This window comes from Notolabrus celidotus, chromosome 14, assembly GCF_009762535.1.
Source record: "Notolabrus celidotus isolate fNotCel1 chromosome 14, fNotCel1.pri, whole genome shotgun sequence".
NCBI classification, from domain to species: Eukaryota; Metazoa; Chordata; class Actinopteri; order Labriformes; family Labridae; genus Notolabrus; species Notolabrus celidotus.
In genome coordinates, this window is record NC_048285.1 from 10113844 (window position 1) to 10129802 (window position 15959).

A 15959-nucleotide genomic window follows, 5' to 3' on the forward strand; every position below is an offset into this window, starting at 1 on the left:
AGCGTGGATCGTTGGGGTGAATGGGTAAGGTTTGGGGAATGTTAGGAGACGGTTTACATGGAGACCGGAGACGCAGGAGCAGATCCGAGAGGACACCTGTAGGATTGTCTTACCATACTTTGTAGCTTTGTAAATGGCCTCAAATAAGTGGTAAGTAGTTTTACTTAAATTCAGACATTTCTGACCCACTGTTATCAATGCAAAAAGATAGACATGACCAAGACCTCTATCTGTCCCCGTTTTGCAGGTGTCTTCAGTCTGACTTATAGTTAGTGGTGAGCGCAAAGATTCCCTACCTTGGAATTTTTTGAGGAAAAATGCAAGATATTCCTCTAAATTTTAGAGGGGGCCTATGGGAGTCCAACCATCCGTGTGTGCCCATTATTAAAAGCAGACCAACTTTAACGACACTTCCTTTTTATAACTTTCTGTTATGGATCCTCCTCGGAGTATTGACGTTCCCTTGTTGCGTCCGCTGTTTGATATTCAAAGTGGGGGTGCTTGGACCTTGGAACTGCGATCCTGTTTACTACAGAGCTCTGCCAGCTGCGGCCGCCAAGCTCGCTGTTAACAGGATAAACGGAGACCTAAATCTGGATCTGGGCCTGAAAATGGACTACATCATCCTTCATGAACCTTGCGAGACCTCACAAGCCCTCAATGCGTTCATCTATTATGAGAAGATGGCGGATGCGTATGTGGGTCCCACTAACCCAGGATACTGTGTTGCAGCTTCTCTACTGGCCAAGAACTGGGAGAAGGCCATCTTCTCATATGGCTGCGTTAATTACGAGCTGGACCGTGTCATAGGATACCCGACCTTTGCAAGGACAGTGCCGTTTCCCTCTGAGGTGTTGTTCATTGTGTTGAAACACTTCAGGTGGGCCAATGTTGTGGTGGTCTCATCTAATGAGGACATTTGGATAGATACAGCTGGGAGAGTCGCTTCAGCCCTGAGGAATAAAGGGCTCCCGGTAGGAATGGTTACACCTATCGGAATAAACGAGACAGAGGTCGAGAGCACTCTGAGGAGGATCCAGGCTGCAGGAGAGATCAGGGGTGAGTATGCAAATGCATGGCGCTGAACTCATGTTGATATCTTTGCTGAAGATACCAGAGGAAATTAAAAAAAGAAGACTAGCACCTGTGATATAAAGAGAACAGATATTAACATGGACTTGCAGATTCCATATCCCCTGGAGAAGGTTTATCAGTACAAAACTTTAGGAATTCATCACCAAACTTAGCTTTTTTTGGGGACAGCATCAACATTTTCTCTCAACAAAAAGTGCGTTAATCTAGCATGTTTGGCTACCTTTACTACAGAGCTGACAGCAAAGAGGTGATGCACCCCAAAGGTCCCTGGCTGGATTTAAAGATGATAGTGATGTGCACCAAATGTCTTGTCTTCTTTAGACATTCAGGAAGATTTATAAAAAGACATGACAGATGACAATGTCATATATTTGTATCTTCAGAAGTAACCTTCCTCTGATCTGCACTGTACTTAAGTGCCCTTAACCCACTTTCAATCACAATGGTTTGTTATAAACTTTAAGAGGAACATCACACAACTTTTTCCTACTCTCCTTTTTTACAGCTGTCTATCATTGACACAGTAAATCCTTCTTTCTAGTTCAAGTTGTATCATTCCTACTTTTTTCTCACTCTTTGTTTCAGTCATTATCATGTGCATGCACTCCATCCTGGTCGGAGGAGAGCAGCAGGCTTCTTTTCTTCTCAAAGCGCAGGAAATGGGCCTGACTTCAGGGAAGTATGTGTTTGTGCCCTACGACACCCTCCAGTACAGTGTACCATACAACAACATCTCCTACTTCCCTCTGCAAAACAACAGCAGGCTGAGGGAGGCCTATGATGCTGTGCTCACCATCACTGTAGCCTCTGAGCCCTTTTCCTTCAACCAGGCCTTCACCGCTGCCAAGAGGAGTGAGGAGCTGAATGTAGCTGTGCAGGCAGAAGAGGTAAGGAAATCTTAGCATGTCACAAAAATTAGGAACATCAAAAGTTTCACTTCAAACTCGACTTAAATTTATCCACACTAAATATAAAGTGAGGAGTCAAGTGTAGGAAGAGCTGAGGAAGACAATCAGATATGTCAGTGTGAGTACAGAAAAGCCAACAGGTATCTAGAGTCAGAGGATACATTGAGCTTCTAAATGCACTCGTACCGATTCTCCTTGGGTGATCTAGGGAGTGGCCAGGGGTGGCCATGGCCCTCACTGTTATCTGATGGGCCACCCCAAAACCCTGTTGGCTATTAGTCTTAACATTGGCAGGACTTATGTTAAAATCCACTATTTAAGCTGTGTTGCAACAGGATAGCAGGAGCTTTCTAGGCATTCTTAGCTCCATCCCCTTTTGTGAGTGCTTTAAATGTTGACTTTGGGCATACATTTTTTTGAGCCCTGAAAGAAGTAAGTTAATAAGATTTATATTTTGATATATAAGGTTATATAAATGTTATTCATTCATGTGTGCATGTGTAAATTGGGTGTAGACGATGTTTCATCATTTCATTATTATTTTGCCTTTTCTTGTGCCCTTTGCAGGTACATCCACTATTTGGGACCATCTATAACAGCATTTACATGCTGGCTAAGTCCATCCACAATGCCAGAAGAGCAAGTGTGTGGCTGTCAGGCTCAAATCTGGCCTACTTCACAAAGAACATAAGCTTCACTGGCTTTAATCAGAAGATCCAGGTGGATAATGCTGGGGAACTGAAGACCAATTTTGTCATCTTGGACGCTGACATCACAGGGGGGCAGCTGTACCAGACCTACATGGTGGATCTATCATATGGAGTGCTTCGCTTTGCTGGGAGGTCTATTCATTTTCCAGGAGGATCTCCTCCTCCGTCTGATTCCAGCTGCTGGTTTGACAAGACTGCTGTCTGCACAGGAGGTAGGGGACTGTAGGGGGATGGGTACATATGAATGTGTTTCCTCAAGTCTTTTCATTTATTCATGCATCCTTTCTCCAAAAAGTCACCTGCTGTCATTGTCATCCTCAGGTGTGGAGGTCACGTACATCATAGTGGTATTTGCAGTCATCTTTGTGCTGGCTCTAGGAGGGCTCGCTATAAGCTTTTATATCAGGTACAGCCTTTAAATGCAAACAGATACCATCAATCTTAAAATTCAGTTTTTAATCTATCCTTTCGTTCCATCTTTCATCCAACATTTAGAGTCTTTTTGTATGAAAAAATATGCACTGACATACTGAAGAGCTGATGTGCAAAATAATAAGTGTTTTTGTGGGAAACAAGACATTTTGTAAAATAGCCTTCAAAACATGAGGCAGAGAAGAAATTATCTCTTAAGAAAAGAGAGTCATAACAAAACAAATGAGAAATGAAGACCTGGGATTAAAAAAAGTAGCAAAATGTTGATTTAAAAACAGGTGTTGGCATATTGTGTGGTGTTTTTCACAATTACATCAACGTCTTAAGACAAGGTTAAAATTGATATTCTCCCGACACCAAAACTAAATGACAAAGCCTGTTGGCTCTGTTTTATAGCATGTCATTGGCCGTCAGTCAGTCAATCACTCAATCACTCAATCAATTTTTATTTGTATAGCACTAACTCATAACTAAAGCTATCTCCAGACACTTTACACACAGAGCAGACTGTACTCTTTGTTGTAATGTTCATTAAAAAAGCCCAATATGGGTTTACCATGACTGAGAACCTTCACAGACATGTATTCCATGAGCCAGCCTTTGACATCCGAAAAAAATAGTGTCATAAGAGCACAAACAGCTTAGAAATGAAAAGAGTGATAATAATGATTGTAACACTAAAGTCCTATTTAGGTCTATTTTTGCAATTAACAAACATAAAATTAAGTCTACCCTATAAAGACCGGTAATGTTAATTAGGACAGCAAGACTCAGGCAGCTTTGAAGCTAACATTAAGGATCATAACAATGGTCATAAAAATATGACTGATATCAATAGGTGTAGCAATGGGAGTCAAGTATGTTCACAGACTCAGGCAGTCTACAAAGATCCATGGGAACCCATGAAACAAGGGAACTCAGACTTTTGGGAAAGTGTAGTGGTACCCTGTAACAGAGAAAAGTGGTGTCAGACTAAATGTGCTCCTACCCCTGATTTAATGATCATTTTCTAAATTCTTTCTCAGAAATGTACACATCATCTACACTCTGACTTCTGAGAGTTGACTGGCTAGGATTATGTAGTGTTTGTTGTGAGCAATAAAAATGCTAGAAAAACCCGTCTTAAAGTAAAGTTCAAACCAACCACTGATTTCTTTGACCTATGGCTCAAAGTGACTCAAATGAACACAGGCTTGATCCTGACCCTTATCTCATATCTTCCAATCTGACCAACATATGCTCACAGGAAACTCTCATAGAAGGAGAAGCTCTCACTCAAAGATGATCCCTGAGTTGATTTAAAGACCCTCACTCCCATTGGTTCAGCATTCTTATCTTTTTTTCAAAAAATGTCATTTGCAGAAGGCGACTGCAACAAATCCAGCTGGTGAAAGGTCCCAACCGGATCCTCCTGAGTTTAGAGGATCTCACTTTTATCAATCCTCAGCTTAGCAAAAAGGTAAGCAGTGACACCATATTCCAGTGAGTCCATTTTTTCTACATTTCACGGACATATAACTTTTGTAAGCTATAAAACTGAGAAAAAAATGCACTTTTGATTTATAAATATTCAGGATCTAACTAATTTTGATAAAACATATTCTTGTTGTTGCAGAAAATCACCTTAGAGGATCTCAGTGAGTCCAAGAGTGCACTGGAGGAAAAATCTGTAGACAACTCACACTCTGTCAACAGCATGCAAATGGCAACCCATGAGACCACAAATGTAGCTGTGTTTGAGGTAAGTAAGAGTGAAAACGTTGTGACACTTGTTCCTGCTGCCTTTCTGTATTTACAATATTTTCTAATTACATTTGAATGGATGTGTTTAATATTCTATTTTTGTGGGTTGGGTCGAACCTTTGGTTAGGGTAGAATCCATTTAATTGACAATATGTATATTTCTGCTATAGTCTAAAGCGATGAAGTCCATTTCAAAATGACTTCAATTACTTTTTCTTTTTTTAAGAAAAAAGAACACAGAGCCATCATTCATGTCATTTTACCCAGTAAACAAAACTGTATTTGCGAGTGGATGAACAGGCAGAAGTAAAATGGTTATTGTTTAATTTTAAAGTAAAAATGTGAACTCAATAAGCAGTTTTTTTTCCAGCTGTTACAACTCGGCTTTTCTTCCAGGGTGACTGGGTGTGGCTGAAGAAGTTCAAAGAAGGAGATTTCAAAGAAGTGAAGCAAAGCACAACAAAGATTTTCACAAAGGTGGAGGAATGTTTTTGAGTTAATCACAATTAAAAGCTAAACATTAAATGGACTTTCAGTTTTGTGATTTTCTCGGTTTAAATGAATCGCCTTCATCATTCCATGAACTTCTTTTACATCTTAGATGAAAGACCTGAGAAATGAGAACGTGAATCCATTTCTGGGCTTCTTCGTAGACTGTGCCATGTTTGCAGTGGTGACGGAGCACTGCTCCCGGGGCAGTCTGACAGACCTACTAAAAAACGAGGATGTTAAATTAGACTGGATGTTCAAGTCCTCACTTTTACTTGACCTCATCAAGGTAAACATTTAAGAGCTGCTGAATCACTGGGCCTTACTTTTATCCTTGTTGTCCTGTCTTTTTGTTCGTAGTTCTGTGATATTAACTGCATTGTGACATATTGTACTCCCAGGGTATGAAATACCTTCATCACAGAGATTTCCCCCATGGCAGACTAAAATCTGGTAACTGTGTGGTAGATGGGCGATTTGTCCTCAAGATTACTGACTACGGCTTCAATGAGCTGCTGGAGTCTCAGAAAGCTTCAATAGAAGAACATTCACCTCAAGGTACCTTCTGCTTTGGTTAACATGTGTCTCACTGCTATATTTGAACAACTGTTTACATCACTCAGCATTTTGGAGAAAGAACAAACCAGGGTTTGAATCCATCTATTTATCTTAGCTCTTTGAAATGGGTGTATATAAAACCTTTAGCTGCATGCATAAAGGCATTGATTCTTTACATTTGCTAGTGCCAAATGTCATCCCCCAGTTTAATCTGAAATCTTCTCTTCTTTTCTCTCAGATCTGTTTTGGACCGCTCCCGAGTTCTTAAGAGATCACGTTAACGCCCGCAAAGGCACATACAAGGGAGATGTGTACAGCTTTTCCATCATCCTACAAGAGGTGGTGGTCAGGGCCCACCATACTGCATGCTGGGTCTTCCACCTGAGGGTGTGTATCCACCGGGGAGGAGGAGACATAGACAGAAATAAAGAGACTAAATTACAGGCGAAATGTTTGTTGCTGAGATGTAGTTTTCAAAAATGAAGTGAAATTCAAATGTTCACTTCTGCAGGATAGCATATCCCAGTCAAATTTGATTGACATCTCCCGTTTCCTCACCAGAAATTATCCGCAAGGTGAAGAAGCCTCCTCCAATGTGCCGCCCCACTGTGGCCCCAGACCAGGCTCCTCTGGAGTGTATCCAGCTGATGAAGCAGTGCTGGAGTGAACTACCAGAACGTAGACCAACGTTTGATGAGATATTTGACAGGGTAAGTTACTGGAAGTTATTGTCTTGAAGTAATTAAACCCAAAATAAACCACAGATAAGAACAGTCAAGATATGTTTTAATATGTTTCTCTATTTTTGTATTATTAGTTCAAGATAATCAACAAGGGTAAAAAGACAAACATTATTGACTCTATGCTGAGGATGCTGGAGCAGTACAGCTCCAACCTGGAGGACCTGATCAGAGAGAGAACAGAAGAGCTGGAGGTGGAGAAACAGAGAACAGAGAAGCTTCTGTCAGAGATGCTCCCACCGTGAGTTTCCACACAACGTGCGCAAACATACCAACAGGCAATAAACATCAAATTTTTGAACAAAAATGCAACTGAAACTTAAGTATCTGTCTTTTGTAACCCTCTATTTGAAATAATTCCATCCGCACAGTGAATTTAGACACATTATTAAAAAGGTGGCTGAGAATGTTCTTCTCATGACCTCTCTGCTCCTCTGTCTTCAGTTCTGTAGCAGAGGCCCTAAAGACTGGTGCCACAGTGGAGCCAGAATACTTTGACCAGGTCACGATCTACTTCAGTGACATTGTAGGTTTCACCACCATCTCCTCGCTCAGCGATCCCATCGAGGTGGTCGACCTTCTCAACGATCTCTACACTCTGTTCGATGCCGTGCTCAGTAACCATGACGTATACAAGGTCAGAGAGCATGCTCACTATTTCTTATAAACCACCAGTGGGTTTTGAAACCGTGGCTCAAGATTCTCATTTGAGTTCGAACAAAAGTGACAGATATGTATCTTTCTAAATATATATCAGATGTTTTGTGTGAATGTTTTGTTGTTTTTGAGACACCAAAGCGACAGGTTTAATTATCATGGATGATTTCTTTAGTTGAAGAAAACCATACCTCCCGATATCCCGAGGTTTAACGTTACATAACAAAATGTGTCTAGTCATACATGACATATAGACATGCACTGAAGTCCTCATAACTAAATGCATATGTTGACTTTGTCTAGGTGGAGACTATTGGTGATGCATACATGGTGGCATCAGGTCTGCCAAAGAGGAACGGCAACAAGCATGCTGCTGAGATCGCCAACATGTCTCTGAATATCCTCAGCTCAGTGGGAACTTTCCGTATGCGGCACATGCCAGACGTACCTGTCAGGATACGGATAGGAATCCACTCAGGTGAGTCTCCATAACATGATGTTTATCTTCTGAACCTGTGCAGAGCTCTTTTTGACTCTGTGTTCTTAAGTGAAAACAAGTTATCAGGTTTCAACTTTGTACTTCAATTTATCCCCTCTACCAACCCTTACCCTAACCCTAACCACTCTGACTTTTTTGCCTAATCCGAACCCTTAATATTTGTCAGTGGACTTTATCTCTAACCCTAACCTTTAGTATTTGTCCGTGGACTTAGTCCCTAAACCTAACCTTTGGGCATACTCGCAATTCATCACCTCTCCCAAACCCTTGCTCAACCCTAACCACTCGGCATCTGAATCAAACTTCTGTTTTAGTTTATTTTAATTGATCAATTTACAATTTATTGCATGATTACTTGTGTTTTAGTTGTTATTTACACACACCTGATGCTGATAGGTGCAGACTGATAGCCATACCTTTTTTTTTAAGTTGTTCTGGCTGTCTCTGCAAACTGTTTGCCTGATGAAGGTCTAGGACCGAAATGTTGCAAATAGATTTTTTTTGTTGGACAGTGTGCAGGATTTTTGTGAAATTTGAAAAAATCCTGAAAACTGTCTGCATTGAGTTGTCATTACCCTTACATAGGGCTGACCTAGAGCGTTCACATCTTGAGATTGTAATAATAAGTTCTTGCATTTTGCTATGTTGGACAGTACTGATGCCTGCTGGGATATAGACTTAGGCAAAGAAGAATACAGTGCATTTTGCCAGAAGAAATAAAAAAGGCTAAAAAAACAACAGCAAATCAAGTCACAGCTACCAAGTGAAGTGTTATAAGTCTCAATCCATTCAGTTGGATTTATCTAAAAAAAGAAAACATGTCATTATCAGGACCTTGTGTTGCTGGTGTGGTGGGTCTGACGATGCCGCGGTACTGCCTTTTTGGAGACACTGTCAACACTGCCTCACGCATGGAATCCACTGGGCTGCGTAAGTATTTTGTACACATACAAACCATTTCAAGCTCTGTCATTTCATGTTTAGTTTCGGTCTAAAATCTTCATCTCCCTCAGCTTATAGAATCCATGTGAATATGACCACTGTGAAAATCCTCCATTCTCTTAATGAGGGCTACAAAATAGACATTAGAGGCAAGACAGAACTGAAGGTAACATATCATTCGACAACCATGTAACCACTGTTTTCGGTTATTGACTGATTTCATATGAGATGCTCTATCATCCATGTTTTGTCTTTTTTTCAGGGCAAAGGTGTTGAAGAGACATACTGGCTTGTGGGAAAAACAAACTTCACAAAACCTTTGCCAAAACCGCCAGAGATCAAACCAGGGTAAGCTTATTAATTCTCTTCAGTTTGTCTGAATCATTCAATATTTGTTTGATCAGCAGTGAATTCAAAAAAGATTTTAGGAGTGTCACATTTCGTTCATGTTATCTTCATGTTACTGTCTCCTGCCATTGATATACTTCTGGCTCACACAAATTGCAACTCTCTGAATGTTGCTTCAGGGAAGACAATCACGGGCTGAACCCTGAAGATATAGCTGCGTACAGAAGAAAAAAAGCTGAAAAAAAGGCTTGACCGTCTTAGTCCAAACACAGGAGGTAGAGTCTTGCATGCCAGCTGCTGTTGTATATTGTGGAGAAGTTACTGTGGCTGTGAGTTCTATAATGCAACCTCTGAGTCTGCACGTGCACTGTTTTGTCTCACTGGTTACTGAGTCTTATTGATTGCTCTGTGATCTATAAGTCTCATTAATCTCCTGATCTTATCACCTTCTACATCTTAAGGAGATTGGGAAAAGCCCTCTTTGTTTAGCTCATTCGCTTTTATTGCTGCTGGCTGGGACATTTTCATAATTAACTCATTTATTTGACTGTGTTTTTGGCTGTCTTTGATATGATTTTGTACTCTGTGTGGAATGCAGTATTGTATTTTTGTGGCTTTGGAATCCAAAAGCTTTGCTTGAAAACAATGACATTATTCATCAGTAATTCATTCTTTATATTTTGCCAGGACAAACTGGCAGGAGATGGTGACACAGGAGATCAGGACCATTTTTCGCAGGGCCAACAGGCAGGTGGACAAAAACATTTGAATGAGAAGAAAGAATGACATGCAAGAAGCAGAGCCAGAGGAGCACAAGAGAGGAGGACTTATCCAGAGGAAGAAAGAGACAGAGAGCTGGGAGGGGCAGGCAGACAATGCAGAGCACCCCCCAGCCTCTTGCTGTGCTTAATGCAGACTTGTTTAAGAGGATTGTCCATCGACCAGCTAATCTGCCTGCAGCCAGCACAGCAGAACATGACAGTGTTAATGTAATGAAGGTTGGCACATTACCTGCCTATGTACCTGCTGCCAGTAGCACAGGGAAGCTGCACGGCTCCTGAATGAGGGCTGCACTCACTACTCTCTGCACTAACCGGCCACTGAGTGGTCACCTATTTCAGGGCAACAGGAGGACGGCCCATCAGAAGACCGAACACCCAAAATGCCTATTTCAAAACGGAACCTGTGGCTGAGGCTGTTACTTCGCTTTGGCTGAATTTTATCTGTTATGTGCACTAAAGTAAATGCAAAGGCTGCTGTTGTAGATTAATATCAAGAAAAAAATTTGCACTTCCTGCACAAAGATAACGGGAAGTAAATCAAGTTCATTAAAGCCCTCCAAAAATCGCTTTTTAGGGTGTCACTTTTTATGTTGAAACGACAGGGTGAAAGCAATAACAAGGCAAATAAAGAAACGGAAATGTTTAACTGTTATCGCCGTTTTCACTACTCCACGTTGATGTATGAACACTTAAACACTCGGTCAAGAAATCTGTTGAAAGTAGATTTACCGGTACCGATTCTTCTAAACCTTTAATAGAACAAAAACAAATCTCTGTGATTGTTTCTCTTCAAAATTAATCCTGAAATGGAAATTAAAAAACAAATTGGGGACACGTTTACAAGATAAATAATCTTTGATGGCCCCTTTTCAACATTTTAGCAATTTCACATGTTGTTTAATTTCTGTCAGATTCCATAACAACTTTATTTAAGACACCAACCAAAAATCTATTAAAATAAATACACTTTTTTTCATGTTGTAACGTAAAAAAAATGTGTCCTCTAAGTTCAGAAAAGCAAAATATTCTGCTCTGTTATCTGGAAGGGTTTCAGCTTGATCCTGCCCTTTATTAATGTTCAACAAAGGTACAATGGAAGACGCCCTTGCTCCCAGAAGTGGAGTTTACGGATGCATAGTTTGTATTAAAAGCTAGAGAGCACCATCTAGTGTTTGTTGATAAGACTGCTGATATGGAGCTGATTGATTAATATGACATCATTATGTGACAGTCTGAAATTTGTCTTCCATCACAGTAGCTTCATTTAAAACACAGAAAGAGAGAGCATGCTATGATATCATGTGAAGCTGAGCAGCACACCTGATGACATCAGGTTTTCACTGCAAGCGTTTGAGTCAAAAATACAAAGCAACTTTTACACCATAATGTTTTTTAAATGTTAGAGTGAATTTCTGAGATAACGCACAAAATAATTTAATACAAGATTAACATTATTTGTCCTTTTTTGATAGAGGTGTTATGGTGACAATGTTGTTTTAAACATAAACCCCAACGATGAATTAACCTCTCATTTAAGGTATTTAAAAACAATCCCCTACATCTCAACATTTAAACACTGACTTTAGCAGCAGCTTTTTTTATGCTTGGGGTTAAAAATAACAGCATTCAGTCAATAACATGCATGATGTAGAACTTATATGTTTTTATTTTTATTTTGTTTTAACATTGCATTGCAAGTTATAAAGTGAATGTAATTATCATATTAGTTTGTAATGAAATCTGTACTTTGTAATACCTTCAATGTGAAACCTTTCTTCAGGGGAATCATCAGTCCCTTTCCTCTTTGCAGCCAGAGGGTGGCGCTACAGCTCTTACACAGAAAATAATAAAGCTTTCCTCTCTTCCAAAGGGATTGGCTAACAGAGGAATTTAACATGGTTACTGCATTTTTTTATATAAAGAAAATTATCATGATTATGCATTTTTAAACTTGTGACTTAAACTCTCTCTAGTTGTTTTGCAACTTTCTATGTGCTGTGCTGAAGTAGTCTGAGTGTCCCATTCTCCATGCGCACCCTGCATTCCAGTTTTACACTGCTTACTACTTTTACCACTTTAATTGTCCTATCAAAGTTCCTACAGTCTGTATCATAGAGGTGTGTGGTGGTGGAGGGAAATATCCAACATTCCCTGGATAGCAGACTCTGACAGACTAGAGACAGAAGGAAAGGGTGCTCATTGTTTGATCTCTACATTCCAGACCTGGGAGGATTGTGTGACCTCCAGCCGACTGGAAAGATTGTTATCCTTCTGCTTTGAGATGTCGACTCTATAACAGGCTCACGTTTCGCTGTGGGCACTGCGTTTGGCGAGAAAATAGAAAAACCCACGTAATCTGTTTCTTTTTTATTGAAAAGTCAACACGTTATTACAGAACAGCACATTTCCAACCACTTCTTTGTGGAAAAACACCTACAGTAACAACATGACACAGTATGGTTGGCAAGTACAATAAAGAAAGGAGAGCACATTTTGCCACCTTCTCTCTGCAGGCTCAGCTCGCACAGAGGAAAGATTCAGTGCGGACTGGAGGCAAAATCCACATCTGAGGTTGTAAAGAGGAAGGAGGGCGTAAGGATTGAGTATAAATGCTTGTGCGAAGATCTTTTTTTTTTTCTTTAAACGTTAAAGATAATGTGAGAAGACACAAGTGGAGCCTAGCCGAACCAATAGTGGCAAAACAAAGATGTAAAGAAAGAGAGATCACACTTAATATAAGCATGGTGTCGGCGGTGCCAACTGCTGTTTGAATGAGTGAAATCTCAGATAAGGCTTATATCTATTATAGAAACCATGGACTATGCATTGGGGTTTTAAGGCTGAGCCTCCACTTTGATGCAGAATTGATCTCTGGGAAGGTTTTGTGTTAAAAAGAAGTTCAAAAAGTTAGATTGTTTGAATTTACTCAAGAGGTATCAGTCAGACTTAAACACACACAAATGGACACAGTTTCCTGCCATCATTTCAAAACTATAACGACCCACCACAATTAATGACATTAACATTATAGCTCATCACGTATCTTGTCTCCTTTAGGTTTAACTACTCTGCCGATGTACATGATAGACTTGGTCTTGTTGTCCCTGACCAGGAAAATGAAGGGGTGATCTAAGTAGAAAAGTTTGGGGTTCCTGAGCTTGTCAGAGCCAAATATGCCGGTGTCGAATGGGTTTCCCTCCACGTCCAACTCGAGGGCTGATGCATGGAACACGTTCGAGAGGTAGAGGTCTTTCTTCCCTGAGATGTTGGAGAGGTCAGCTTTGGCTTTGTCCACAGCCTCAGTCAGGCCAAGGTCAGCCAGATGTTTCTAGAAAAGACATAATTACTCAAATTAAAAGGCTGTTTCTAAATTTTGTTGATGACTTTAATTTAACTTTAACTTCATATCAATTGCTCACTAGAATTGCATTGATTTACCTGCAAGTTGTGGCTGACTTCAACTGAGATTTTTGGGAGGGAAATAGCGACAGCCCTGTTCTGCATCTTGCTGAGCCAGGTGTCCACCTGCGCCTTGGTCAAGAGTTTCTCCAGGCGCTCCAGGGGCTCCATGTGGTAGGGCATGATAAGAATCATAGAGGCCTGCTTCTGGCCAAGAGGCATGTTCAGAGCAAAGATTTGGTTCACTGTGTCCTCATGGAAGTCGTACAGACCTGCACAGAGCACACAAATCAGATGTTTGATCTTTCTTTTTTCTTTTTTGAAGAAAAAAATCTCACAAGAAGCAGAGATGATGGAGGAACTTACCTGTGCGATGCATCATGGGAACGGCAACAGTGAATGAATGAGTAACCAGGAAACTACGTTGGTCCACCATTGCATCATGGAACTTCTCATCCCAGTGCGCTGTGGATCAAACAAAGAGGAGTCTATGAGAGTCTGTGTGTGTCTCATGTATGATAAGAACATAACTGTGCTTTCTTTTTAAACTCACGTTTGAAGAACATAGCGTTCACAATCATGGCTCCATCTGCGTTCGGCACATCCTTCGTGATCTCTGGCAGCTTGCCACCTGTCGACTTGGCTGCCCACTCGTTGATGGAGTTCACAGCGCTCTTCTTGTCCCTGAAGTTTATTTTGGAGTGGTCATAGTTGTAGTGCTTCTTGCTGGTTTTGACAAAATCATCAGCAAAGGAGACGGAGCTGGGGCCGTAGAGGCGGTTGTTGATCTTCCAGGTTGTGTTGCGTGTCTTTGCGTCACTCACCTATAAAGAAGCAGAATACAAAGGTGTTCAAGGAGCGAGATCTATCTTGTGATGTAAAAGTAGAAAGAGGCAGTGAGGGAAATCACTCACATGATAATATCACATTTTAATTAATTCTGTCACTCTTACCTCAGAAAGCAGCTCAGACAGGCCTGCATGCAGATGCTCATCCTTCAGTTTGTCAGCACTGAGTACAGTTTTGACCTGAGAGGCAGTAGCAGCTTTGCCTCCAAGAGCCACCATCCCCAGAGAGGAGGCCACCACCACAGGAGAGATGAGGATGTTCTCTGTGTCCTTCTCCTTTGCCATGCTGTGGTACAGGCTGAATAAAAAACAGAAGATTATATGCTTCTGCTTCTGACAGAAATAAGTTACACAAATGCTTAACAATAGATCAGTGTGCCTAGGTCATATGTTAATGATCACAGTTGTATAGAGTGTATTTCAGACCTGAAGGCCAGATCGACGCTTTTACCAGCCAGCGTGGTTGCATGGCTGCTCAGCTTCTTGTCCTCTGCAAAGGCCACGAGGACCAGCAGACAAAAAGCAACAACATGAGTCATCCACATCCTGTCAGTCTCCAAAAGCAGCTGTAGCAGTCTGTGAAAAGTAAACAAAAGAAAAAAGCAAGGCTTAGCCTCTCTTAGCCGGAATCACTAACACTGAATCAAGTAAAACTGACATGTTTTTTGCTTCAGGTGGAGGGCGGAAGTCTCATCAAAGTAAGTTTGTGAAAGAAGATGTTTCTTTAGTATCTGCTACACTTAAACAGAGTGATATCTCAGGGAGAAGATGTTAGAGCCAGCCCCAGCCAGCCATTTTCTCTGGCTGGGATGTGAAGCTGCTCGTTGAAGGCCAGGGTTGGCCCAGCCCACATAGAAGCTAGAGAAAGCCTCCAGTCTGAAGCAGACATGTTCCTCGCCACGTCAGCACCGTCTGAGGCCTGCTGCAGCTGCTGTCCACTTAGAGTGAAGCTGAGAACTGTGTTAAGACTGAAATATGATCACCCTCTTTTCTTAAGTTGATGTTAATTCTATGAACTGTTGATCAATTTCATGACATTTCATTTAGCTTAACTATCAACAATCACAGTATTTCACTGCAGACGTGCAGACCGTTCCATTTCTGTCATAAAAATGAGTGTGTGCCTACAGGTTTTATATAACTCATGTCATCACTTGTTCAAACAAAGGACCAAATGCATCAGGGCGTAATCAACCAGCTGAAGTGGCAGCTCTTAACATGTTTCTTTTGCCTCTCCACCATTCTGTTTGCATCCCAGTATTGTACATTTGTGATACAACAGAAAGGACTTCGCATCACATTCGGATACCTTTAGTTGTTTTCATGTCTGCCATTTTCATTCTGAAAGACAAGAGGTGTATGTAATAATCTCCATAGAGCAGGCAGTAAACATTACACAGGCTCTTGTGGAGACAGACTTTGAGAGTAAAGCAGTGTAAAGAAAAAAAAACGCAAGTATTAACATTCTTCAGTTGAGGGAAAACGTAAAGCTTTTCTAAAGAAATATTCTTTTGTGACTTAGTAATCATTTATGCAGGTCAAACAGTCAGAGAGGAAGTAGAGATCTAAAACTCATAAAATCCAAAAATGCTGCACTGCAACTTTAAACAATCAAATCAAAGTAGCTCATTCACTCCCTGCATTCTTTGGGAGAACATAGGCAGTTATTTATCTAATTCTTACCTGGCACATATGTCTCTTTCTCTCTTTTCTGGGTTGAGTCCTGCAGAAGGAAGAGTGTAACTGTACTACACTTGCCTGCTCTATATAGCAGTCCTGAGAGAACTTTCTGGAAGTGGGAATGGGATA

General features: G+C 40.9%; 2 protein-coding genes across 3 annotated transcripts; one reads left to right on the forward strand and one right to left on the reverse strand.

Moving 5' to 3' along the window:
• Positions 1 to 317: 317 nt before the first annotated feature.
• Positions 318 to 10468, forward strand: gucy2f (guanylate cyclase 2F, retinal). Its single transcript, XM_034701676.1, is given in 19 exon segments — positions 318 to 1059; positions 1681 to 1982; positions 2571 to 2925; positions 3035 to 3119; positions 4508 to 4604; positions 4761 to 4886; positions 5285 to 5365; positions 5490 to 5666; positions 5779 to 5935; positions 6174 to 6281; positions 6284 to 6322; positions 6497 to 6645; positions 6753 to 6916; positions 7120 to 7312; positions 7636 to 7810; positions 8663 to 8761; positions 8845 to 8939; positions 9036 to 9121; positions 9809 to 10468. Coding segments are annotated over 19 exon segments (3312 nt in total). The 3' UTR covers positions 9891 to 10468.
• A 1789-nt stretch (positions 10469 to 12257) lies between these two features.
• Positions 12258 to 15959, reverse strand: serpinh1b (serpin peptidase inhibitor, clade H (heat shock protein 47), member 1b). 2 transcript variants are annotated; one of them, XM_034701678.1, is made up of 8 exons: positions 15834 to 15948; positions 15460 to 15491; positions 14577 to 14726; positions 14256 to 14448; positions 13856 to 14126; positions 13669 to 13767; positions 13342 to 13574; positions 12258 to 13231 (listed from the first exon to the last, which is right to left on the reverse strand). In XM_034701678.1, the coding sequence occupies exons 3-8, from the start codon at positions 14693 to 14695 to the stop codon at positions 12929 to 12931; spliced, it is 1218 nt and encodes a 405-aa protein (XP_034557569.1). In that variant the 5' UTR covers positions 14696 to 14726; positions 15460 to 15491; positions 15834 to 15948; the 3' UTR covers positions 12258 to 12928. The 2 variants fall into 2 exon arrangements, with proteins under 2 accessions (XP_034557569.1, XP_034557568.1); XM_034701677.1 differs by lacking the exon at positions 15460 to 15491 and having other exon boundaries at positions 15834 to 15959.

Coding starts and splice junctions, on each gene's coding strand:
- serpinh1b (XM_034701677.1), bottom strand. CDS start 14,695: ATGTGGATGACTCATGTTGTTGCTTTTTGTCTGCTGGTCCTCGTGGCC. Junction 14,127..14,255: donor TGTCTGAGCTGCTTTCTGAG/GTAAGAGTGACA, acceptor GCTTCTTTATAG/GTGAGTGACGCAAAGACACG. Junction 13,768..13,855: donor GAACGCTATGTTCTTCAAAC/GTGAGTTTAAAA, acceptor TTTGATCCACAG/CGCACTGGGATGAGAAGTTC.